The sequence below is a fragment of the Hippoglossus hippoglossus genome, chromosome 18, assembly GCF_009819705.1.
Source record: "Hippoglossus hippoglossus isolate fHipHip1 chromosome 18, fHipHip1.pri, whole genome shotgun sequence".
Lineage (NCBI taxonomy): Eukaryota > Metazoa > Chordata > Actinopteri > Pleuronectiformes > Pleuronectidae > Hippoglossus > Hippoglossus hippoglossus.
In genome coordinates, this window is record NC_047168.1 from 2,883,179 (window position 1) to 2,908,118 (window position 24,940).

The 24,940-nt window shown below is 39.5% G+C and overlaps 1 protein-coding gene across 1 annotated transcript; it reads left to right on the top strand.

The window, feature by feature from the left end:
• Positions 1-72: 72 nt before the first annotated feature.
• Positions 73-18,954, top strand: LOC117779182 (lymphocyte antigen 75-like). Its single transcript, XM_034615172.1, has 6 exons — positions 73-118; positions 232-585; positions 16,172-16,546; positions 16,661-17,008; positions 17,246-17,337; positions 18,382-18,954. The coding sequence occupies exons 2-6, from the start codon at positions 486-488 to the stop codon at positions 18,505-18,507; spliced, it is 1,041 nt and encodes a 346-aa protein (XP_034471063.1). The 5' UTR covers positions 73-118; positions 232-485; the 3' UTR covers positions 18,508-18,954.
• Positions 18,955-24,940: the final 5,986 nt, after the last annotated feature.

Here is a 24,940-nt window from a genome sequence, read left to right on the forward strand (position 1 = left end):
TGGGATCCTATTGAACCAAACAATTATGAAGCCAATCAGCTCAATGTGATCATGACTTTGTCTGACACATGGTCTGATATTGAATGCCGTCTGAAGAAACAATTTGTCTGCTACAATGGTAATGATGTGCTTTATATTGATCTTTACTTTACAACATAATGTATAAGATATGATTTTGAAAACCATTGTGTGATCTCAACAATCCCTCTTTTGTTCTCAACTTAACTGCAGGAACATTAGAGCATTCTGACTTTGTGCTAGTGAATACAGCAAAGAATTGGTCTGAGGCTCAGAGGCACTGCAGAGAACACTTCACAGATCTGGCCACTGTGAGGAACAACGCTGACAGAACCAAGATAGGGAACTTGATAACACCTCTCCGATGGGCATGGATCGGTTTGTACAGAGATCCTCAGATTTACTGGTCCGACGGGAGTAACTACTTATTCAGCTCCTGGTATCAGGGTGAACACCCACTTGGCTCGATGAAAGTTGTATGTGGTGTTGCAGATTTGGAGAAGGGAGGAAACTGGAGGTTATTTTCCTGTGAAGAAAGAAAACCATTTGTCTGCTACAGCGTCCCAAGTGAGAATCTTTTTAGTATTTTTGTGTTGCTTGTTTTTGTATTTGTGAGTTTTCTGACTGGCCTGATCAAACTCTCTTGTGGGCAACATGCAGCCCAGAGACCAGAGGTTCCTCACTCTGTGTTTTAAATCAAAGATCTGAGTAGTTCTATCACCACAGGAATAACTGTAGGTTTCACAAAACTATACACCACATTAAACGTGTGTTTTGTTTCTCTCCTCGTTCTTTGTCTAAGCAGCAGTTAAAACGTTGGTGAAGGTGAGGGTGAAGCTACAGGACTCCTCTGTGGACCTGAATGACCCTGCTGTGAAAGAACAGATTCTGAAAGAGGCAAGTCTCCAAAATCCAACCTGAAACATGAACTCATTCATAGACCCTGGACAGATGTATTACAGAGTTTGACATCATCAAATAACCATGAAGGAGATGAGTGAATGTAAAAAAAACTCCAGTCACAGATGTTCTACAATGCAAAGCAGCCACAACAATGGAAAGAAGAGTTATAATCATGTTGACTCCTTTAATTATTTTGACAGATTATGCTTCCAGGTATTGCTAATGTAGATCTGCAGTTTTTTATTTGAGACCAGGAAACTGCTATGTGACGATCACAAAATACAAACATTCCAGCAGACAAATATCTTGGTAGCTGAGCAGTTACAGCTCCTGCCACGAAAGAGCAGTGTCCATGTAAATATCATCTTTCCAATAAAGACCAAAAATGACTCAAAAGAAAATGTTATTTTGGGACCTGATGCTGTTTATGTGTCCAGAGCTGCAGGATTCAGACAAACAACAATTCTAATTTTTAATCTTCTCCTTTTAATTATTAATATTGTTATTATTATTATTATTATTAGAATCATTATTGCTGTCACTAATAACATCTTTCCATTAACAATTATCACTCTTGTTTGTCTCTCTCTATTCTCTCTCCCCAACTCCTCCCATCTCTTTCTTTCATCCCCTCCTTTCAACCCTACTCTCCTCCCACTATCTCTCTCTCTTCTCTTCCCTCTTTTACACCCCCCTCTCCTTCTTGCCCACATTGAGTCTGGTTCTAGAGGTTTCTTCTAGTTGATGAGGGCGTTTTTCTCTCCACAGTCTCCAAAGAGCTGCTCATTGTGGGAACTGTTGGGTTTCTCTATACATTTTAAAGTCTTGACTTTCTATGTAAAGTTCTTTGAGATGATGTATATTATGATATATACGCTATATAAATAGAATTGAATTGACTAAAAACACAGAACTCTTTGTCTTAGCGAGGAAAGGAATCTGTTAAAAGTATTTCAAATAGCCTCCATTTCTGTTTTTCAGCTCCAGGAAAGATTGAAGGAGAAAGGACTGAGTGGCGTCACCTTGAAGTGGAAAGAAAAGGATGATGGGAAAGTTTTTCACAAGGAGGAAAAAGGTTCTGACAAGAAAAAAAAGACTGAGCTTTAAAATTTTGAATTCAACTTTTATTGCATGCGCTAATGTTTCATGTCTGCACATATACACACCACTATCACTGTACGCAGTTAAACCATACCAATGAATGCTGTTATAGAAAAACTAGCCTTTGTGTGCTTATATGCTTAAACTGTGCGTCTGTGTATAAAGAGCATCAGGAACTTTATGCAGCCCGGGAAGAATGTCTAATTAACAATAGACACAGGGAGAGTCTCCATCGGAAGGAAAATGTAATTAGTTGCTAGGCAGGTTAATAATGTTACAGCTGATTATGTCTAATACTAAGGGAATGACAAAGACCCACAGCACAGGTCAAGCTCATGTAAAACAGATTTCTGGTTGCAACTGTACGCTTTCACCAGACAGCACCATATATCCAGCATAAAGAAATGTAATCATGTTTGCGCCCTTACTGGAATGATTGCTTTTTTAACCTATATTAAGTGTGTGTAAATGTAATCATTTGAAAAAATGCAGATAGACATCGCCCGAATCTAATGAAGTCTGGAGACAGGACCTTCTAAATCGAGTAAGGCCTGAAACAGAGGCCTCCAAAACTCCAAGATTTATAATTGTGTCAAAGTTAGACCAACAACCACAACTTTAATACACCATTAGAATCGACCCCTGACGTAACTGTAGGGGGAGACAAAGTCAACTTGGGAAAGTATGACACCATTAGGTTCGGGACGAATCAGTTTTTAATCAATCAGGAGGTGGAGAGATTGGTTGAACGGGCAACAGCAGAGACGAGGATGAGCATATAAGCAGAGGGTTTGAAGCTCAGTCTTCATTTGGGTTCTGGAGCCAGCTCTTGTTTACAACTTGTAAAAGAATAAACTCTACTGCATTGAACTCTGACCATCTCCAGTGAATTATTTTGACCAACTATTGAGACTCCAGTAATAGCAAAGTATATGTGTTAAATAGTAGACTTAGCATCTGGTCCAGTATTAGACTATTTATCTCCAACAATGCATCCTGTAGAAGAGTCTGACCCTCATCATTAAAACTGTTATTTACACTTTATAAACAAATCCTTTGTTTTCTCACTCACAGGTTTGCAAAAGGGGCAACAAATAACCACAGGTTTTTAAATGATTTCTGAATAATGTCTAAAGAATTAGACTCACATTCATCCCAGAAATCATCCCCATAAATTGACACTGATTAAGTTCAATGCTTTAGGAGACTAGCAGCTTTCTATTTGACTCTGCTGACCCCTAGGGGTAAGACCATAGACTGCAATTGCAATGTATGCAGTTGCAGCCCCATTTACCCCAACATTCCCAAAAAACACACACACACACACACACACACACACACACACACAAATGTATATATACACACAAACATAAAATATGTAAGGAGGAATTATGGTAAAAATGATTCACATGACAGTGGAATATTTCCATTTTTTATTTGATAACTTTATTAAACATGGCTTTTACATTTGACTATAGAGTGTAAACTTTGTGTGGCTGTGACTACAAGCAGCTACAGAGCTCACAGTGTACAGTGTATGATAGGGTTGGAACTGTCCTCTGTTGGGCCGGAATTTCTTTTAGTAATTTTGTGGGAATGGGATCTAAAATACAAGTTGAGGGTTTAGAAGATGAGATTATTTTGCTCAGCTGATCAAGGGTGATCAGAGAGAAGCTGTCTAAATAATTGGTAAGATTCTCAGCTGTTTCTGAGATTTCTGTTCTTGATAGGGTATTAGTGCAAACTGAGGGCAGGAGATGGTTGATTTTATTTCTAATAGTTAGAATTTTATCATTAAAGAAGGTGATAAAGATATTGCTATTCAGGGATCGAGGAATTCTGGGTTCGGTGTGACTCTCTGTCAGCCTGGCTACAGTGCTGAAGAGAAACCTGGGGTTGTTTTTATTTTCTTCTATTAGTGTGGAGTAGTAGACAGCTCTTGCTTTGTGGAGGGCCTTCTTATAAACTTTAACACTATCTTTCCAGGCTAGGTGATTTTCAACACGGTTGTTGGAGCACCACTTCCTTTCGAGTTTTCTTGACGCTTGTTTTAATTCATGTGTGTTGGAAATTACACCAGGGAGCTAATTTACTATGTTTTACAAGTTTCTTTTTTTGAGGCGCTATGGAGTCTAATGTTAATCGTAATGACATTACAGAGCTATCGACAAGATGGTCAATCTCAGTGGAGCTATGGTTTTAAAGAATTTGTTGGTTATATCGACGTCTACTACAGGGTTTAATGTAATTGGAATTATTTCCTTAAATTTAGCTACAGCACTATCAGGTAGACATCTAGAAAAGGAGTTTTTTATTAGTGGCATGTATTTTGATAATGAGAAATCGAAGGTTATTAAAAGTTGGTGGTTACAACAATGAGTAGGTTGGTGCACAAACTTATTGCACACCTTCATCTATTTGTTTACAAAGGCTACTATATGACATGTCAGAACCAACATCAGAAATGTGTCCACCATGTAACTTAAACTCTCTGCGGGGAAGCAGAGATGCAACATCATTAAACCTTAGTACCTGATCTCCCAGACCAGTGGATAGACTCACTCTACCAGGAGGAGCACCATCAACACCGTTGCGGGGTGATTTGGCCGGCATTGACGTGGTGAGGTTTCTTATTGTACGTGTGTGGTGGATGTGTGGAACTTGTCGTGTTCTTTTGTCCTTAGGTATGAGAAGGGTCGGTCTTAGTTCAAAAAGTATTTATTTAGAAGCAATGAAAAAGGTACAGCATAGCTATGGGCACTCAAGGCACAGCCTCGGCTTTTAGTCAGTAGCTCGGGGTAGCCAAGAGTCGCCCCGAACGGATGACAGGTGCAATATTTATAATAGTAGGTTGAAGGCGTGGTCCCAGCATCTTGGAACTGGAATCCACCAATGATGAGGAGCCGCTCCCAGGTTCGTCACTCCTTTGATAGTAGCTGGACAAATCTTCACATTCTGACAGTGTTAAGTTTTGTGTATTAAGAAAAAGCCTTTATCCGGCTGAAGCTTTGTGAGTCTTCAGTAGTTTTGCAGACACAGTGTTTTTGTTCATTGGAGTGTGAAACATTGTGTTTTTGTTTTATCGTCTGTATGTTCTGTGTGTGTAAGCATGCGTATTTATCAGACAAGACAACGCCTTTCCTATCTGGCCTTCAGAAGCTGGGGCAGCTTCTTGATTTCTTTCTAAGGCATAGGTCACAGTGTCTTAATGAGCACAGTGCATTTATGTATGTGTGATGTTGAATAAAGCTAAAGGAATACTGTAATATATATAAAGGTTTATGTATGAGAACAAGTTTAAGTACAGTGTATTGTATGCCACGGATTACAGTCCTAACACATAACAAAACATAAATTCTTTCTGTTAAGGTACAAACATGGTGCGTGTAAAATCAATCCTTTTCGGGGCTATAGTGTCTAATTATATTATTAAAATCCTAACAAACTGTCTGTGGTCGGTGGAGATGGATAATTGTCTAGATCAGGGGTCACCAACTGGCGGACTCCGGTCCAAATCCGGACCGCGACTCTCCATTAAAAAAGAAAAAGTATAAATACATCGGCGGCCTTGTTTGACTTTTAAGAGACTTTTAATCAGGCATAATGACGCCAGCCCAGTGGAGCCGCTTGTGTCCTATGTGTTGCTATCATATACTGTGTAGACGGGTTGCTAGGTAGAGAGAAGCTCGCAGACGGAGACACATGGATGAAGGCGAAATATGGCGTTATCAAAAGTTAGGAAAGTTGACGTGGAAAACCGAGTCTTCCGCGCAGAGTGGACAGAAAAGTATGTGTTTGTTCTTTCTGCAGTGAGCTCAACAAGACTGGTGTCTTATTTGCTCTGAGTCTGTTGCGGTTGTCAAAAGCGGCAATTTGAAACGCCATTATTAAACCAAACACAGACACTTTGAAGACTCCTACCCACAGCAGTCCGAGGTAAGGACCCGATGAATAAATGAGCTCAAAGCCCAGTATGAGCGATCTACGCGGGTCCTCTCTCGTCCCCTCTCCGCACAACAGCGGACATACGAGTGTTCGCTGAGAATACAGTGGATTTTGGGATCCATAAAAAGCCCTTTACAGATGGGAGTATCGTTAAAGAGTGCATGAATGCTGTGTCCGAAACACTTCTGGATGGAAAAGAAAGACGTGAACTGACAGAAAAAATTCAACAAATCCCCCTCTCAGCCACAACAGCCACAAGACGCACAAAAACATTAGGAGAGGATGTTCAGTCACAGCTCACTGCTGCTATTAAAAGTGCACCGTGCATAGCTTTAGCAGTTAATGAATCAACTGATATTAGTAACAATGCTCAACTTATAGGCTCAACCTAGGTATATGTCATATTTTACCACGCAGAGAGGAAAGATTTCTGAGAGGACATTTTAGGCATCACAGCACTTACAACACACACCAGAGGGGAAGACATATACTTAGCTATAAAAGAAATGTTAACACAGAGAGGTATCACAATGAAAGATGTGTCCATCACCACCGATGGAGCTCCCTCCATGATGGGTAAAGAAAAAGGAGCAGTAACTCGAGTGAGAGAGGACAACCCAGACCTCTCCTCATATCACTGCATTATCCACCTGTTCTGTGCTCTCCTCTTTCAGAAGAGTATGCAGAGGTTATGAATACTGTGATGAAACTTATCAACTTTCTCAGGGCATCGTCATCACATAAACATCGCCTCCTTCGAGAATTCCTGACAGAAGTTGGTGCAAATTCAAATGACCTACTGCTGCACTGCAATGTTAGATGGTTGAGCAAAGGCAGAGTTCTAGCACGCGTTTGGGTCTTTCGAATTGAAATAAAAATGTTCCTGGAACAACAGAAGAATCACAAGGCCAGACAGATTGCTCAGTTTTTGGAAGATGAGAGAAAAAAAGATTTTATGGCCTTCTTAGTTCACATAACTTCACACCTAAATTACCTCAACTTAAAACTGCAGGGCAAGATCAACTCTGTGTGTGATTTGGTAGCAGCTGTCCAGTCTTTCCAGCGGAAGTTGGAGATTTTCAAAGTGGATCTTCAAGAGAACTTTACACATTTTCCAGCAATGAAGCAAATTCAGGATGAGAGAGATATTTCTTCTCATGTTGAGTTCATACAAAAACTGATTGGAAACTTCAGTGATCGTTTTGATGACTTCAGCCTGGTAGAACAGCTCCTCCTTTTCATTCAGAATCCTTTTCTGGTCAAAAATGTGTCACAAAAGCAACCTTATGCAATAAAAATGTTAATTAAGCTGATTTAGTCAGAGCCCATATTTGTATGTCTCTAATTATCCGGACCCCAGAAGGGGAGGAGGGTTGATGTCTGGACCTCCTGCAATTTTAGTAGAAGACCCCTGGTCTAGATGGTTGTGGTCAGGATGAGGGGGAGTGGAGCCCCCCTGCTGGTGACTTGTTGAACCTCCCTTCTTAACTCCGCCCTCTCCGGGGTCCTTAACCAGCAGGTCACTCAGCATGTCATCGAGGGAAAGGAGTTGAGCCATGCCTTCATCCTCCAGGGCTGCCAGTTGCTCACTTCTTATGTAGTAAACAATCAGGTCAGTTGTATCAATGGAACTTAAAACTCTCAGTAGCTTGCTTTCACTCAGATCAGACAGTCTCTACTGGATCTCGAAGACCAGCGTCCACCGGGGGCTGACCGTGGCCATGATGACGTTACACAGGTGGCCTCAGCTGTCTGGATGACGCACTTGACTGCAGGTAAATCTGGACTGGCAGCAAGGGCTACACAGGCTAGGGAGCTCTGCGTAACCAATAGAAACACATACAGCCTGTGGATTGAAGAAGGGAGAAGACCAGATATTAGTATCTTGGTCAGGCTGAACTCGTTTATTATGTTCAACATATGGATCAACACACAGCCACTTCAATTCTCCATTAGTTCTCACTCTCATTTTAAAGTGCTTTCTTTTACAATTATATCCAAAATATTACAAAAATTAAATGACAAATACATAAATACTAATTAACAAGACTGAAACACACATTCACTGAACATACATTCCCACACTGACTCCCTTTTCCCTTTCTTAGCACTTCCTCATATTATACACATCAACTTTTACACTCTTGCACACACACTTAAACTCATCAGCAGCATTTTACAAAATGGCGTAACCAGGTTGTGACTGGGAAAGTGAAGCTAATTTGCATATAACATCTCTCGTGAACATTCGCCAAGAGCTGGTTAACCAACACCTTTAACAACTATGAGAACAGATTTTGTTACGTCACAGAACCGTAAAATCAGTTACACGGATTTATTAAACAAGTGGCTGAAACCAAAGTTCATAAAAAGTACGTGCACCCGCCATTATGAAGCCTGTCAGGACGACGAGTCACCGAACTATACTTTTTTTTGTACTCGAACCACACTTCTCACAATCACCGGCATTCGACAGCCGACATAACATTCACACTTGACTCTGAACCAAAATGAAGTTGCAAAACTGAATTTTATTTTACCTGTGGATTGAAGAAGGGAGAAGACCAGATTTTAACATCTTGATCAAGCTGAATTCATTTATTATGAGCTGTGCATGTGCGGAGCCTGATCTTCCAGTCTCCCTTCAGGATCCACAGCAGTACAAACAACACTATCTACTGATGTGGAGTATAATCTTTATATCGAAAGTGATATAATAGCTCAGTTATTTTATCAAAATATAGGGTGATATCTGTTAAAATTCAAACTAAATGCATAGCATTTCCAACCTATTAAATAGGGTTAGGCAGATGGTATCTGCAGTTGACCTATTTGGCCTGTAGGCAAACTGATGTGGGTCCTGTGAGTCAGGTAGGGAGGAGGTGATGAAGTATTTGACTTACCGCTCAAAGCACTTCATGATGGTGGAGGTGAGTGCAGAGGGTATTGGGTTTCTTCAGAACAGGGACAATGATGGTCTCCTTGAAGCATGTGGGGACTACAGACTGGAGCAGTTACAGGTTGAAATGTCTGTGAGCACATCTGCCAGGTGCATAGCTACAGGTCTACCAGCTGGACCTCATGGTCTATGCAACTGGCCAGTCTGGCACAGCAGCTGATAGGAAACACTTGTTTTCACAGTCAGAGGCTGCCTTGCACTGGGAGCTGAGGAGAGAGAGAAGGGCACAGAGAGAACATCCAGTACCAAAGAAGGGAATCGAGCACAAGCAGAGGAAGGAATTGAGATAAGATAACAACCAGTCAATTGATATGGAAACAGAGTGAAGAAGGAGATACTAACAGACCAAAGCTTGTGGTAAGACGCTATCATGTGTCAGCAGGTGTGACACAATGCATGGAAATAACATTACACATCAAAGTCAGACCGTGGTCTGTTTTACCCAACTGCTGCATGTAGTTCCCCAAAGTGAAACAGTTTCTTTTCCTGAAACTAGTCACACTTTAAATCAATCTGTTATCGCTTATATACACCAAGTCAAAAACACAGACCCTCTTCTCTACAAAGTAAACGCTTATTAGCATCACGCCAACTACTGAAATATTAAGTTTTACTTGACACAGAAAGTGAAAGGTCCAAACTACAGATTCAAATTCAGACCCCAATAAATGAGCCTTTGCTGGTTTTTGGGTCGAACAACAAAGACATGCTTTAGCTGGCATCAGAAATGCAGCCAGTTAACTTGCTCTTTCATTGGGCCCACTGAAGAACCAGGTCGCCAAGTGGCACATGAATTCTATTTATCTACTCCACAGCAAAGAAACCAGTTTAGCAGCAGTGACAGCTGACAACAGGATGAACCTGGAAGAGGTTGAAGAAATTTCCTGTACCACAGAAAACAGTGTTGGACAGGATGTCAGTGCACATGCAGCAAAGTCACATTGGAATAGATCTATAATTTGTGGCTGAAAGCTTAAAGCAAGCGGTGCAATTCTATTATTTTATCAAAATTTGAGATTTTAAAAAGGGACATTCCAACATTTTACATAGTTAGTGTTAGTTTACACAGTTTACCCACCAAGACAAGTTTTACTCACTCTGTAAAAATCCATGAACTGTATGTAAACATGGATGACGCTTCTCCACTTGAAGTTTCTTTATGTCATTCAAGTCATTTTAGTTTTTTCCATGTAACTCCACTGACATTGAGGGGGCAGTGTGTATGGCCTGTACTTCAGTCAGCCACCAGGGGGCAGTCAAGACTCTTGGCTTCACCGTCAAGACTAATATAAAGTCATCACTGAAAACAGTTTTCATTGTGTGGTTGTGAGAAGATCTGTAAACCGGTTACTTTGGCTTGAGTTTGAAAACCACACATTTATAACTGAAACCCTGAATTATAAACTGAGGGAGTAGAGTTTAAAAGGAGGTGGAAGTTATCAGGTGCAAAGAAAAATGCTTTAAAGTTGCATTATGGGAAATGTAGGTCACAGACAGTCCTCCCTTGGCCTCTGCTTCCATGTTCATTTTGTAAATAATTGTCTCTGACATCAACAGTCAAACCCATGAAACTAGAACTTTATAATGAAACGCAAGTTAAACAACCTCACACACATAATCTGTTTATAGAGATTAGGAAACATTGAGCTCTCACACAAAGCTCTCAACTTTCTCTCTGAGGATTCTATGTTCTTTTTACCCTGTTAAAAGGGATTTTAGTAGTTTTTCCTTACTCTAGTTGAGGGTTAAGGGCAGAGGATGTCACACCTTGTTAAAGCCCTATGAGACAAATCGTGATTTGTGAATATGGGCTATACAAATAACATTTGATTGATTGAGTGAACTTTATGGAGGTACAACACTCAGTTAATGGAATATTATGATTATCACTAACACGTAGAATCTTGTTTTTATATGCAACATATCAACAGCAAGACTTTCTACATGTTTTTGTTAGTGTGTACTCATGATCTAGATATGTTGGTTGCTTCTTCCACACGTCTTAAATTGATGAATGTACTCTCCTAAAAGCACAGTTTATATGTAGAACAGTTAACCCCTCCCTCTCTTACCTTCCCTGAAGCCTCGTGGGGAAGGAGCGTCTCTTACAGATGTTACAGTAGCACGTTGGAGGCCCAGCAGGCTGCAGGCTCGAGCCCTTTCTCCATCCGAGAGCTTCCATGCCCTGATGACCAGGGTTTTTACACACAAGCTTTTGTTTGCCTGTTTGAGTATGAACTGCAAATACACAAGGAGACAATCAGTCAGAAGTTACAGATGTAACACAAAATATTTTAATTGTTTCACTCACATTCATGAACGCAAAATAAATGAGTTTAATTGGGGGAACGCCCCTAGTGGTTGATTTTTTCATCACATAGAAATGGGCTTCCATAGATTTTGAACCGACAACTGATGAACTTCCTTCTATGAAACTGCAGTTCATGTAAGAATTCTACTTTATATTTTTGTTTGTAATTTTCTATTGTGTTGTTCAGCATTGTACTTAAAAAGTGTTTTGTATTTGGGTTGTTTAGGCCTCCGCCACTGAGGGTGCAGAGAGGGACATTGCACTTGCAATCATGTGGATATACACTATCTGAAGAGATGGAGATGTGGAGCCAGAGGACGTGGGAATCATGATTGAAGGCATCAAAGTCATGGACAACTTAGGAAGGGTGATAATGGGGTTCATCATGCTGTTTGGGCTCATTAATGCCCTTGATCTGAGCTTTCCAGACAACCTCAAGTACACTTTCCAGTTTATTCGGAAAGTCATAATGAATTTGAATTGGCACAAGCTCAATGCAAAGTTACAGCAGCTGAAAATCAAGTTGTTTGCATGAGCGGGAAACACAGCCGACAAAGTTCTGCGACCTCAGTGATGTTTTCCTGGTTCTGACCCTTTTAATGACTGGATTTCCATGAGCTTGGAGAAGTATGTTCACACATGGAAATTGTGTCCACATAACTTCCCCTTTCCAACTATTTGACTTTGACTCTGCTCTACACCACTTTTGTACTGCTTGTCACCTTCATGACTCTCAACTCAGGCCAAATGGACATAAACACTTCTTAGTTTTATTTGGTTGGAATGACCTCTTAATGCTGCCAGTCACTGTGTTACAGAGCTGTTAAGATTACCATTTGTTTCCAGTGCACTTCAAAAGGTTTAGCATTAAAAAAAAGTGTATTCAAGTAAAAGTTAATGTATTATAAGTATAAAAATAAATGTATTTGTATTGATGTTGAATTCAGGATTACTGTCAGGATTGTGTTGCTTTTATTTCCTGATCAGTTTGTTTCTTGATATTTGTTGTATGTAAAATTAAAAAAAAGTTTTCAATGTTGGTTGGTTTTTACTATGCTAGTTTCTGAGCATTTTAAAATAAAAAAAAACTCAAACAAGGTTTGTCTCATGCGTCTAAACGGGGATCAGATGAAAAGCAATATTACCTCATTAATTTCCAATTATATAATTTTGTGTTGGACTAACTAAAATCAATTTAACATCATCTATGTAGATATTTTACTTTAGCTGCCTTTAAAAAAGATAAGTTGGTGTTATGTAAATCAACCTAGCTAATCAACTAGTTAATGTAATAATGTTATTTTAGCTTTATGTGAAAGAAATTAGTTGGACTAATGAGAAGAAATTATATTGCAGGGATTTTATTAAATTGAGTTAGAGCTACATGTATTTATTGGATGGAAAACCTGCCAACAATTGAATTGAGTTCACCCAATGAGTTATTTTTTTGAGTGTAGCCACTTACAGGAAGTATCTTTTACAATTAAAAATAATTTCATTGATTTCAGGGTATTTAATGTTTTTTACTTTCATTTTTTCAGAAAGTGTAACTGAACAGTTGATTGGCTGGTGAACTGCAGGAGTCTGTCTCAGTCTCAGGATGGTTGGGGTCAGGGGGTAGTTCAGAGGAACATGTTGTTCTCCTCCATCCCGGTTCAGCACAGCTCTAACACAGCCTCAGAGTTTGAGACAAAAGAAGGTCTAAAAAGGCCAAACAGAGACACAGACAAAGGGAGTAAACAGTCCTGCAGATGCACTCACGGATTTTACCACCAACAAATCTCTGATTCCCTTCTTGCTCACTGTGGATGTCTTGCAAACATAACACAGCTTTAAAACATAAGCTTGGTGGGAATTTTAGGCCCTATAATCAAACTACAATGCCACTTAGTAGCGTGCAGCTTTCCAGACAACCTCAAGTACACTTTCGAGTTTATTCGGAAAATCATAATGAATTTGAATTGGCACAAGATCAATGCAAAGTTACAGCAGCTGAAAATCAAGTTGTTTGCATGAGCGGGAAACACAGCCGACAAAGTTCTGCGACCTCAGTGATGTTTTCCTGGTTCTGACATTTTTAATGACTGGATTTCCATGAGCTGGGAGAAGTATGTTCACATATGGAAATTTTGTCCGCGTAACTTCCCCTTTCCATCTATGTGACTTTGACTCTGCTCTACACCACTTTTGTACTGCTGCCTTGTCACCTTCATGACTCTCAACTCAGGCCAAATGGACATAAACACGATTTTACTGTAGTTTTCTTTGGTTGTGAATGACCTCTTAATGCTGACAGTCACTCTGTTACAGATTAGAAGCCACATTTAAATTACTGCTTTAATGAGTTATGATGAGATAAAACAGGATTCTGTTGGTCTGTAAATGAAAACATTTACAGACCAACAGAATCCTTGTTACAAATGCTGCGAAAGAAACAGAACAAAAAAAGAAGTGCAGGGAAAAATACTTTGACTCAGAAGGCTGGTAAGAGAACTCAGGTGATCCAAGAGCTGAAACTCAAAACAGAGACACAGGAGCTGGACTGAACAGAACCAAAGTGAAGAGACGACCTGACACAGACAGAATAACTGAACCTAGGTGAAACACATGAGGTCAGGTGCACACAATCACAAGATTGAAGTGACCAACAATGACACATAGGGGGAACAGGAAGTGAAGGTCACAATAGAACAGGAAATGGCACAACATGGACGTAACTAAACTGAGGCGAGGGACAGACTAGGAAGGGGAAGATTAAAATACAGAGTACAAATCCAAAAACACAAATATACAAAAAAAAAGTCCAAACAAAAGATCATAGCTGAAAGGAAAAGTAAAAAATAGAGCACTATATAATGAGCTCATCAGAAAAGAACAAAAAAGCTTCCCACACTATTCAGCGCATTTTGTCTGCATCGAAAAATGACATCATTGCCAAAGGAATAAAATGTAAAACAACAATGAGGAAAATCCCAAAGTAAATTTTAAATGTTTATTTTACAGCTTTATTGTAAAAAAAACAAACAAAAAAACATGTTGGATGATCATCTTTAAATGTGAAAATAAACTAGTTTCCCAAACTTTGTGCTGTGATGCGCCGCTCTGCTTCTATTTACATTAGAATGACAGGTCGGGCTGTTCCTGCTGCCCTCACTCCTCCTGTCTCTCCACCACGAGTGAAATGCATGATGGTATATATTGTTTGGTTAGTGAACATTGGTTGTAAACCACTTTTCATGATGCATTGTGGGAAACAATGAGTCAATTACATAGGGTATAAAAAAAATCAGTAAACATTCAGACACCACTAAAAATGGCGAACTCACTATATAGTGAACTATACAGTGATTAGTGAGGGAGTTCGAACACAGCCATAGACTCACAGATGAACTGATTAGATGTCAGTGGTCAAAGGTCAGGGTGACCTCATATGAGTCCAGAAAATGTTTTTATGCAGAAATAAACTGCACAGGTTGAAGATGGCAAACAACCACAGGGTGAAAGTTTATTTCTGAGTTGCTTGTTTTTGTTAATTGTCTGACAGGCCTGATCAAACTGTCTTGTGGGCAACATGCAGCCTGGAGACCAGAGGTTCCTCACTGTGTTGTGAATAAAAGATCCAAGTACTTCTCCACAAAGCTAGTACCACTGTAAACTTGTGTTTTCTTTCTCTCCTCGTTCTTGAAGTGAAGCTGCAGGACTCCTCTGGACCTGAATGACCCTGCTGTGAAAGCAGACATTCTGAAATCAGCAAGTTTCCAAAATCCACCCTGAAACACATTCATAGACCCAGTACAGATATAATACAGAGTTTGATGACATCAAATAACCCTGAGGGAGATGAGTGAATACAAAGAACTCCTGCCAGAGAGAGTTTACAATGCAAAGCAGCCAGAACACTGGAAACAAGAGTTATCATGTTGACTCCTTTGAATTATTTTAGGATGTCGAATAATTCTTCCAGGCATTGCTGCTGTAGAGCTGCTGTTTTTGGTTGAGATCAGGAAACCCATAACATGCTGGGGCTGAATTGGTGCTCGGGCCTAGAAGGACTGGATCTGAGACATGTGGTGCAAATTGTGTCTCCATGAACACATCCATGTTGTAAAGATGAACACTGGATACCTGAAGGCAGGCTTCAATATCCAGTGGGGTTACAGCCTGAGGATATGCAATTGGGTAATGAGTTAATTCAATTTAATTTGTTTAGCACCAAATTATAAAATAGATTATCTCAAGGAACTTTACATAGTAAAGTTGAGACCTTGTAAAATTATAGAGAAACCAGGAACCATTATCCGACTGGTTGTTATAATGAAAATAATGCATAGATGATAGCAGTATAATAATAATAATACACATCATCATTTATTTTTCTTCTCCTTTCATCCTTGTTTTCATCTGATCTACATATTGGATGGAATTAGAGGTGATCACAACATTAAAAGATAAACATTTCAAACATCCCTGTCACAGAGGTATCATTGGATCTACGGTGTGAGCAAGACAAACAGACATTCATTCACTCACCACCTGCACAGGGGTGGAGGCAGAGACCAGTCATGGTCAGATACGATCAGAACTATCTGCATAGTGAGATGCCACCAGAGATAAACGAGAAAAATTATGTTGTTTGCATCTTTGCCTTTTTGCATGAAGAGTTCAACAGAACACTGACTATTTTCAGTAGAAGAGGAGGAGCTGGTGTTACATTTCCCTAAAGCTGCACTAGAACTAGTTCAGTTTGGTGTTAGTGGTGAACACTGGCACAGACAGTCCACAGAGCAGCATCAGGATGGAAGGGATCTTCATTGGTGTCTTGTGTCTCTCAGGTCAGTGAATTTCACTGTTTGTATGATGTCTAACAGGAAATCTGAATATAGAGATTAATTTGAGTCCTCATACATAACAAAAATAACTGGTTTCATCCTCAGGGTGCCTCACCTTCTCCACATGCCTCCTCCATCAGTACCACTTTGTGTCTGATGCAATGAATTGGACTGAAGCTCAGAGCTACTGCAGAGAGACGTACACAGACCTGGCCACTATTGAAAACACTGAAGAAATGAAGAAACTTAACGACACAGTTTCCGCTGCTGGTTACAGCTCAAAGGTTTGGATTGGCCTGTACAGTCATATTGACTGGAAGTGGTCAGATGGGTTCAACGAGAGTGGAGCTGAATATAGGAGGTGGGAGTCTCCTGACCCAAACTATAATGAAGCCAATGAGCTCTGTGTGGTCCAGACAAATTCTGGAACATGGCAGGATTATTACTGCCATGAACAGAGTCCATTTGTCTGCTACAGAGGTAATGATGTGCTTTATATTGATCTTTACTATCCAACATAATGTATAATATATGATTTTGAAAACCATTGTGTGATCTCAACAATCCCTCTTTTGTTCTCAAACTTAACTGCAGGAACATTAGAGGATTCTGACTTTGTGCTGGTGAATACAGCAAAGAATTGGTCTGAGGCTCAGAGGCACTGCAGAGAACACTACACAGATCTGGCCACTGTGAGGAACAACGCTGACAGAACCAAGATAGGGAACTTGATAACACCAAGGGCATGGATCGGTTTGTACAGAGATCCTCAGATTTACTGGTCTGACGGGAGTAACTACTCATTCAGCTCCTGGTATCAGGGTCACAACCCACTTGGCTCGATGAAAGTCGTATGTGGTGTTGCAGATTTGGAGAAGGGAGGAAAATGGAGGTTATTTTCCTGTGAAGAAAGAAAACCATTTGTCTGCTACAGCGTCCCAAGTGAGAATATTTTTTGTATTTTTGTGTTGCTTATTTTTTATTTGTGTGTTTTCTAACAGGCCTGATCAAACTGTCTTGTAGGCAACATGCAGCCCAGAGACCAGAGGTTCCTCACACTGTGTTTTAAATCAAAGATCTGAGTAGTTCTATCACCACAGGAATAACTGTAGGTTTCACAAAACTATACACCACATTAAACGTGTGTTTTGTTTCTCTCCTCGTTCTTTGTCTAAGCAGCAGTTAAGACGTTGGTGAAGGTGAGGGTGGAGCTACAGGACTCCTCTGTGGACCTGAATGACCATGCTGTGAAAGAACAGATTCTGAAAGAGGCAAGTCTCCAAAATCCACCCTGAAACATTAACTCATTCATAGACCCTGGACAGATGTATTACAGAGTTTGACATCATCAAATAACCATGAAGTAGACGAGTGAATGTAAAAAAACTCCAGTCACAGATGTTCTACAATGCAAAGCAGCCACACCAATGGAAAGAAGAGTTATAATCATGTTGACTCCTTTAATTATTTTTGACAGATAATTATTCCAGGTATTGTTAATGTAGATCTGCAGTTTTTGAGACAAAGAAACATAAATCCTGATTTTGGCATGATTGCTATGTGACGATCACAATATACAAACATTCCAGCAGACAAATATCTTGGTAGCTGAGCAGTTACAGCTCCTGCCACGAAAGAGCAGTGTCCATGTAAATATCATCTTTCCAATAAAGACCAAAAATTACTCAAAAGAAAATGTTACTTTGGGACCTGATGCTGTTTATGTGTCCAGAGCTGCAGGATTCAGACAAACAACAATTCTAATTCTAAATATTCTCCTTTGAATTATTATTATTATTATTATTATTATTATTATTATTATTATTATTATTATTATTATTATTATTATTATTATAATATTAATTATTATTGCTGTCACTAATAACATCTATCCATTAATAATGATCACTCTTGTTGGTCTCTCCTTATGCTCTCTCCCCCTCTCCTCCTATCTCTCTCTTCCATTTCCTCTTGTCAACCCTTCTCTCCTCCTCCTATCTCGCTTTTCTGTCCCTTCTTTTCCAGCCTACTCTCCTTCCTACCCACATTGAGTCTGGTTCTAGAGGTTTCTTCTAGTTGATGAGGGAGTTTTTCTCTCCACAGTCTCCAAAGTGCTGCTCGTTGTGGGAACTGTTGGGTTCTTTTTACATTTTAAAGTCTTGACTTTCAATGTAAAGTTCCTTGAGATGATGTATATTATGATATATACGCTATATAAATAGAATTGATTTGACTGAAAACACAGAACTCTTTGTCCTAGAGAGCAAAGGAATCTGTTAAAAGTATTTCAAATAGTCTCCATTTCTGTTTTTCAGCTCCACGAAAGATTGAAGGAGAAAGGACTGAGTGGCGTCACCTTGAAGTGGAGAGAAAAGGCTGATGGGAAAGTTTTCCACAAGGAGGAAAAAGGTTCTGACAAGAAAAAAAAGACTGAACTTTAAAAATTTGAATTCAAATTTTATTGCATGCGCTAATGTTGCATGTCTGCACGTATACACACCACTATCACTGTACGCAGTTAAACCATAACAATGAATGCTGTTATAGAAAAACTTGGCTTTGTGTGCTTATATGCTTAAACTGTGCGTCTGTGTATAAAGAGCATCAGGAACTTTATGCAGCCCGGGAAGAATGTCTAATTAACAACAGTCACAGAGAGAGTCTCCATCGGAAGGAAAATGTAATTAGTTGCTAGACAGGTTAATAATGTTACAGCTGATTATGTCTTATACTAAGGGAATGACAAAGACCCACAGCACAGGTCAAGCTCATGTAAAACAGATTTCTGGTTGCAACTGTACGCTTTCACCAGACATCACCATATATCCAGCATAAAGAAATGTAATCATATATGCGCCCTTACTGGAATGATTGTTTTTTTAACCTATATTAAGTGTGTGGAAATGTAATCATTTAAAAAAAATTGAAGCTCAGTCTTCAGTTGGGTTCCGGAGCCATCTCTGGTTTACATCTTGTAAAAGAATAAACACTACTGCATTGAACTCTGATCATCTCCAGTGAATTCTTTTGACCAACTATTGAGACTCCAGTAATAGCAAAGTATACGTGTTGGAAAAGAAGTCTAGACTTAGCATCTGGTCCAGTATTAGACTTTTTATCTCCAACAATGCATCCTGTAGAAGAGTCTGACCCTCATCATTAAAACTGTTATTTACACTTTATAAACAAATCCTTTGTTTTCTCACTCACAGGTTTGCAAAGGGGCAACAAATAACGACAGTTTTTTTTAAATGTTTCTGAATAATGTCTAAAGAATTAGACTCACATTCATCCCAGAAAATGACACTGATTAAGTTCAATGCTTTGGGAGACGGTCTCTAGCAGCTTTCAATTTGACTCTGCTAACCCCTAGGGGTAAGACCATAGACTGCAGTTGCAATGTATGCAGTTGCAGCCCCATTTACCCCAACATTCCCAAAACAGGAATGTACACGCACACTGCATGTACAACACACACACACACACACACTAATGTCAATAATCTGCATTGTAAACAACACACAAGGTGACACAACATCCGTCTGCTCTGTCAGTGAATTAACTTTACCCTCTGTATGAAATGTGTTATGCAAGAGTCTCTCACTCACACACACACACACACACACACACACACACACACACACACACACACACACACACACACACACACACACACACACAGAGAGGAAGTGTGAGCTTCGGCAGTATTCAAACAGAATGAAGGAGACTAACGTTTCTTATAGCAGACAACCGTGCAACACTGGCACATCATGAAAGAAAGAATATTTTCTCTATATCAGCTCACAAATAAAAGACCATCTGGGGTTTAAAAGTGATCACAACCACTTGCTGATTGTATATATATATACATACATAAACTATGTAAGGAGGAATTATGGTAAACATTATTCACATGAAAGTGGAATATTTCCATTTTTAATTTGATAACTTTATTAAACATGGCTTTTACATCTGAATATAGAGTGTAAACATTGTGTTGCTGTGACTACAAGCAGCTACAGAGCTCACAGTGTACAGTGTATGATAGGGTTGTCAGTGTTACACTCAAGCTGTGACTCTTAGTGAAGGGATCATAAACCTACAAGTCTGTGTTATTGTCTTATGATCGTATTAGACTTTTTCTGCATGTGCGTGTGTTTCCTGGAGGAGTCCTCCTTCCTCTTCCTGCTGCCGTGGCTGCTCTGCTGCAGCCTGTAGGTTTTCTGAGCCTGGGCTCTCTCCTTCTCCAGGACCTCTGTGTCGTCCAGAATCTCCAGACCTGGGATCTGACTGATGACGTTCTGTCTGAAGAGGAACAAAATGAAGACAAATGAGAAACACCATTCACAGGATATTGTATGCAGGTTGACCTTATGTATGTAGATGCAGTTGTGGGATGTAATGAAGTAAATTTACTACATTAAAGTACTACATCTTTCATGAATTTGAACTTTAATTAAGTCGATTTATTTTCTGGTAATTTTCAATTTGACTCCACTTCATATATCAACAAATATCTGACTGTCTACACCACTACATTTTTGTACAATGCATTGCATTACATGTTTACGTTATTTTTTTAAATAGAGGCCACCACGAAGACTCAGTCGTGAAATAAACCCCGTTCATGACTGCATTTAAAAGAGATATATGATAGTGTGGACTAGCATTGTGTTAAACAATATACAGTAGACAGAGCAGAGAATGAGCTGCACTTTACCTTTAATACTTTAAGTAGATTTACTTAGTTTTACTGAAGCCATAGTGCTTGTTCATTTTGGAAATTGTTGGGTTCTCTGTTATATTCAAGGTTTTGACCTTAATACGTAAAGTGCCTTGAGATAATGTACGTTGTGATTTGGCGCTATACAAATCAAATATAATAGAATTGAATGAAGTACTGGACTGTATTAGACTGAAGAGATGTTTGTATTCTGCTCCCACATGTGTGCTACAACACAGCAGCAGCCACAACAGCAGTAATAAAGTGGAATGAACTCAGCTCCAACAGTGTCAACACAAACTGAATTCATGAAAGAGCTTAAACACAAAAATAACATGTTCATTTTTACTGCTAGTGTGGTTGTTTTCATTACCATTAGCTGGCTCTGTAGACCAGATTATTACAATGGCTTGTGAATAATAATAATGAATGAGAACAATGCAAACTAAAGTGTGTTAATATACAGAACTAGTTAAAGGACTTAAGTGGAAATGGTTGGGTCAGTCCCCTTGGACCCTGGGGCCTCCACACCCCCCATATCGCTCATCTTTTACCTTGTTTACTTTTTTACGTTTTCATTTCCATCATGTAGAACTAAGGGCTGTCTCATAACCTTCAAACTGCCTGATTCTGGAGGTGAAATAATGAATCCTTTATTTAGGTGAAGATTTTGGGGACTGAAGCCTTCTTGTTTGTGTTTCTAGTTTGACCAATCACATTTACTCCCGGCTTCGTATGTCAGAGGTCACTAAAGTTAATGTTGAGTCGGTCTGTGCTTTTGCAAAAACGATGTCGGACACTGTACTTTTCTCTGGACCTCTTCCTAACACGACAAGTGATGACATGTTTAGCTGCATGTTGTCTTTTAACTGCTGGCTGTCGAGGTGGTGTCCTGTAAATGGTGTGGGCTTTGTAGACAATTGGCAAACTTTTTGGAGGAAACCTGGTCTTGTTAGGAGAGACGGCGTTCATCCCACTTGGGATGGAGCAGCTCTCTTTTCTAGGAATATTACTCAGTTTATAAACCCCAAATGACAACCCAGAGTTGGGACCAGGACGCAGAGCTGCAGTAATACACACTTCTCTGCGCTCCCTCTGGATCAGTCACACAACCACAACCCCATAGAGACTGTGTCTGTCCCCCGTCCCATTAAATTATTTAAATCAAACATGAACAGAGGGAGAATTCTACACAAAAAACTAATACAAATTAACACAACCTCTGCAACAACTCAACAAACAAGACTATTAAATGTGGACTTTTAAACATAAGATCACTATCATCGAAGGTTATTTCAGTAAATGAACTAGTCTCAGATCAAAAAGTTGATTTATTGTCCCTCACTGAGACCTGGCTGCATCCCCATGAATATGTCAGCCGAAATGAATCTACCCCCCCAGTCATGTAAATACACCGGTTCCCCGAGACTTTGGCCGAGGAGGTGGAGTTGCTGATATTTTTAACTCCAGTCTATCAATTAGTCGTAAATCTAAACTAAGCTACAACTCATTTGAAAGTCTTGTTCTTAGTCTTCCACACCCATCCAAGAAATACCAACAGCCAATCATATTTGCTGTAGTTTACCGTGCTCCTGGGGCTTATTCTGAATTTTTAACAGAATTCCCTAAGTTTTTCATAAACCTAGTCCTAAAAACAGATAAAGTTATTATTGTCGGTGACTTTGATATTCATGTTGACAATAATAATGATAGCCTTAGTTTAGCATTTATTTCAGTACTAGACTCAATTGGTTTCAGTCAGTGTTGTTACCACACACTTGACCTTGTACTATCATACGGTGTCAAAATTCAACATCTAATAGCACTTCCACATAATCCGATTCTATCAGACCATAATTTAGTAACCTTCGATTTCTTATTATCAGAATACATGCCACTAATAACAGACTCCTTTTCTAGATGTCTACCTCTGTAAAGTCATTACGATTTACATTAGACTCAATAGCGCCTCTAAAAATGTAACTTGTAAAATATAGTAAATTAGCTCCCTGGTGTAATTTCCAACACACATGAATTAAAACAAGCGTGAAGAAAACTAGAAAGGAAGTGGCGCTCCAACAATCGTGTTGAAAATCACCTAGCCTGGAAAGATAGTGTTTAAGTGTATAAGAAGGCCCTCCACAAAGCAAGTGCTGCCTATTACTCCACACTAATAGAAGAAAAATAAAAAGGCTGCATTGCCTTGAATGCAATTCATGCACAAGTGTCTGACCACTAGTGTGAGCTTCTGCAGTATTAAAACAGAATGAAGGAGACTAACGTTTCTTATAGCAGACAACCATGCAACACTGGCACAGTCTGAAAGAAAGAATATTTTCTCTATATCAGCTCACAAATAAAAGACCGTCTGGGGTTTAAAAGTGATCACAACCACTTGCTGATTGTGTGAAATGGCTTCACATATACATGACACAATCCTGAGAGAAACAATGGGACATTATTATTATCATTATCATGTCGTGGATTGTATTAATTTAAGGCAGGCAGTGGATGAAATATCTGAGGAATAATTTGCATACATACACTATGACCTGACATATAGGATCTTATTTTAATACAGCTCAAGTAAATCCTGTTATTGACAGTATTGTCTAGATGTATGTGTCTCTACCTGTTAGCATAGCTCCAGGTCTACCAGCTGGACCTCATGGTCTATGCAACTGGCACAGCAGCTGATAGGAAACACTTGTTTTCACAGTCAGAGGCTGCCTTGCACTGGGAGCTGAGGAGAGACAGAAGGGCACACAGAGAACATCCAGTACCAAAGAAGGGAATCGAGCACAAGCAGAGGAAGCAATTAAGATAACAACCAGTCAATTGATATGGAAACAGAGTGAAGAAGGAGATACTAACAGACCAAAGCTTGTGGTAAGACGCTATCATGTGTCAGCAGGTGTGACACAATGCATGGAAATAACATTTCACATCAAAGTCAGACCGTGGTCTGTTTTACCCAACTGCTGCATGTAGTTCCCCAAAGTGAAACAGTTTATTTTCCTGAAACTAGTCACACTTTAAATCAATCTGTTATCGCTTATATACACCAAGTCAAAAACACAGATCCTCTTCTCTACAAAGTAAACGCTTATTAGCATCACGTCAACATCTGAAATATTAAGTTTTACTTGACACAGAAAGTTAAAGGTCCAAACTACAGATTAAAATTCAAACCCCAATAAATGAGCCTTTCCTTGTTTTTTGGGTCGAACAACAAAGACATGCTTTAGCTGGCATCAGAAATGCAGGCAGTTAACTTGCTCTTTCATTGGGCCCACTGAAGAACCAGGTCGCCAAGTGGCACATGAATTCTATTTATCTACTCCACAGCAAAGAAACCAGTTTAGCAGCAGTGACAGCTGACAATAGGATGGACCTGGAAGAGGTTGAAGAAATTTCCTGTACCACAGAAAACAGTGTTGGACAGGCTGACAGTGCACATGCAGCAAAGCCACATTGGAATAGATCTATAGTTTGTGCCTGAAAGCTTAAAGCAAGCGGTGCAATTATATTATTTTAACAAAATTTTTGATTTTAAAAGGGACATTCCAACATTTTACATAGTAAGTGTTAGTTTACACAGTTTACCCACCATGACAAGTTTTTCTCAGTCTGTAAAAATCCATGAACTGTATATAAATATGGACGACACATCTCCACTTCAAGTTTCTTTATGTCAATCAAGTCATTTTAGCTTTTTCCAGGTAATTCCACTAACATTGAGGGGGCAGTGTATATGGCCTGTACTTCAGTCAGCCACCAGGGGGAAGTCAAGACTCTAGACTCTTTTCATTGTGTGGGTGTGAGAAGATCTGTAAACCGGTTACTTTGGCTTGAGTTTGAAAACCACACATTTATAACTGAAACCCTGAAATATAAACCGAGGGAGTAGAGTTTAAAAGGAGGTGGAAGTTATCAGGTGCAACGAAAAATGCTTTAAAGTTGCATTATGGGAAATGTAGGTCACAGACAGTCCTCCCTTGGCCTCTGCTTCCATGTTCATTTTGTAAATAATTGTCTCTGACATCAACAGTCAAACCCATGAAACTAGAACTTTATAATGAAACAGGAAGTTAAACAACTTCACACACATAATGTGTTTATAGAGATTAGGAAACATTGAGCTCTCACAC

Bases quoted from the DNA above. Each gene is read 5' to 3' on its own strand.
- LOC117779182 (XM_034615172.1), top strand. From the start codon at position 486: ATGAAAGTTGTATGTGGTGTTGCAGATTTGGAGAAGGGAGGAAACTGG. The intron at 586-16,171 runs GTGAGAATCTTT...TTTCATCCTCAG, and splicing joins TGTCTGCTACAGCGTCCCAA to GGTGCCTCACCTTCTCCACA. The intron at 17,009-17,245 runs GTGAGAATATTT...TTGTCTAAGCAG, and splicing joins TGTCTGCTACAGCGTCCCAA to CAGTTAAGACGTTGGTGAAG.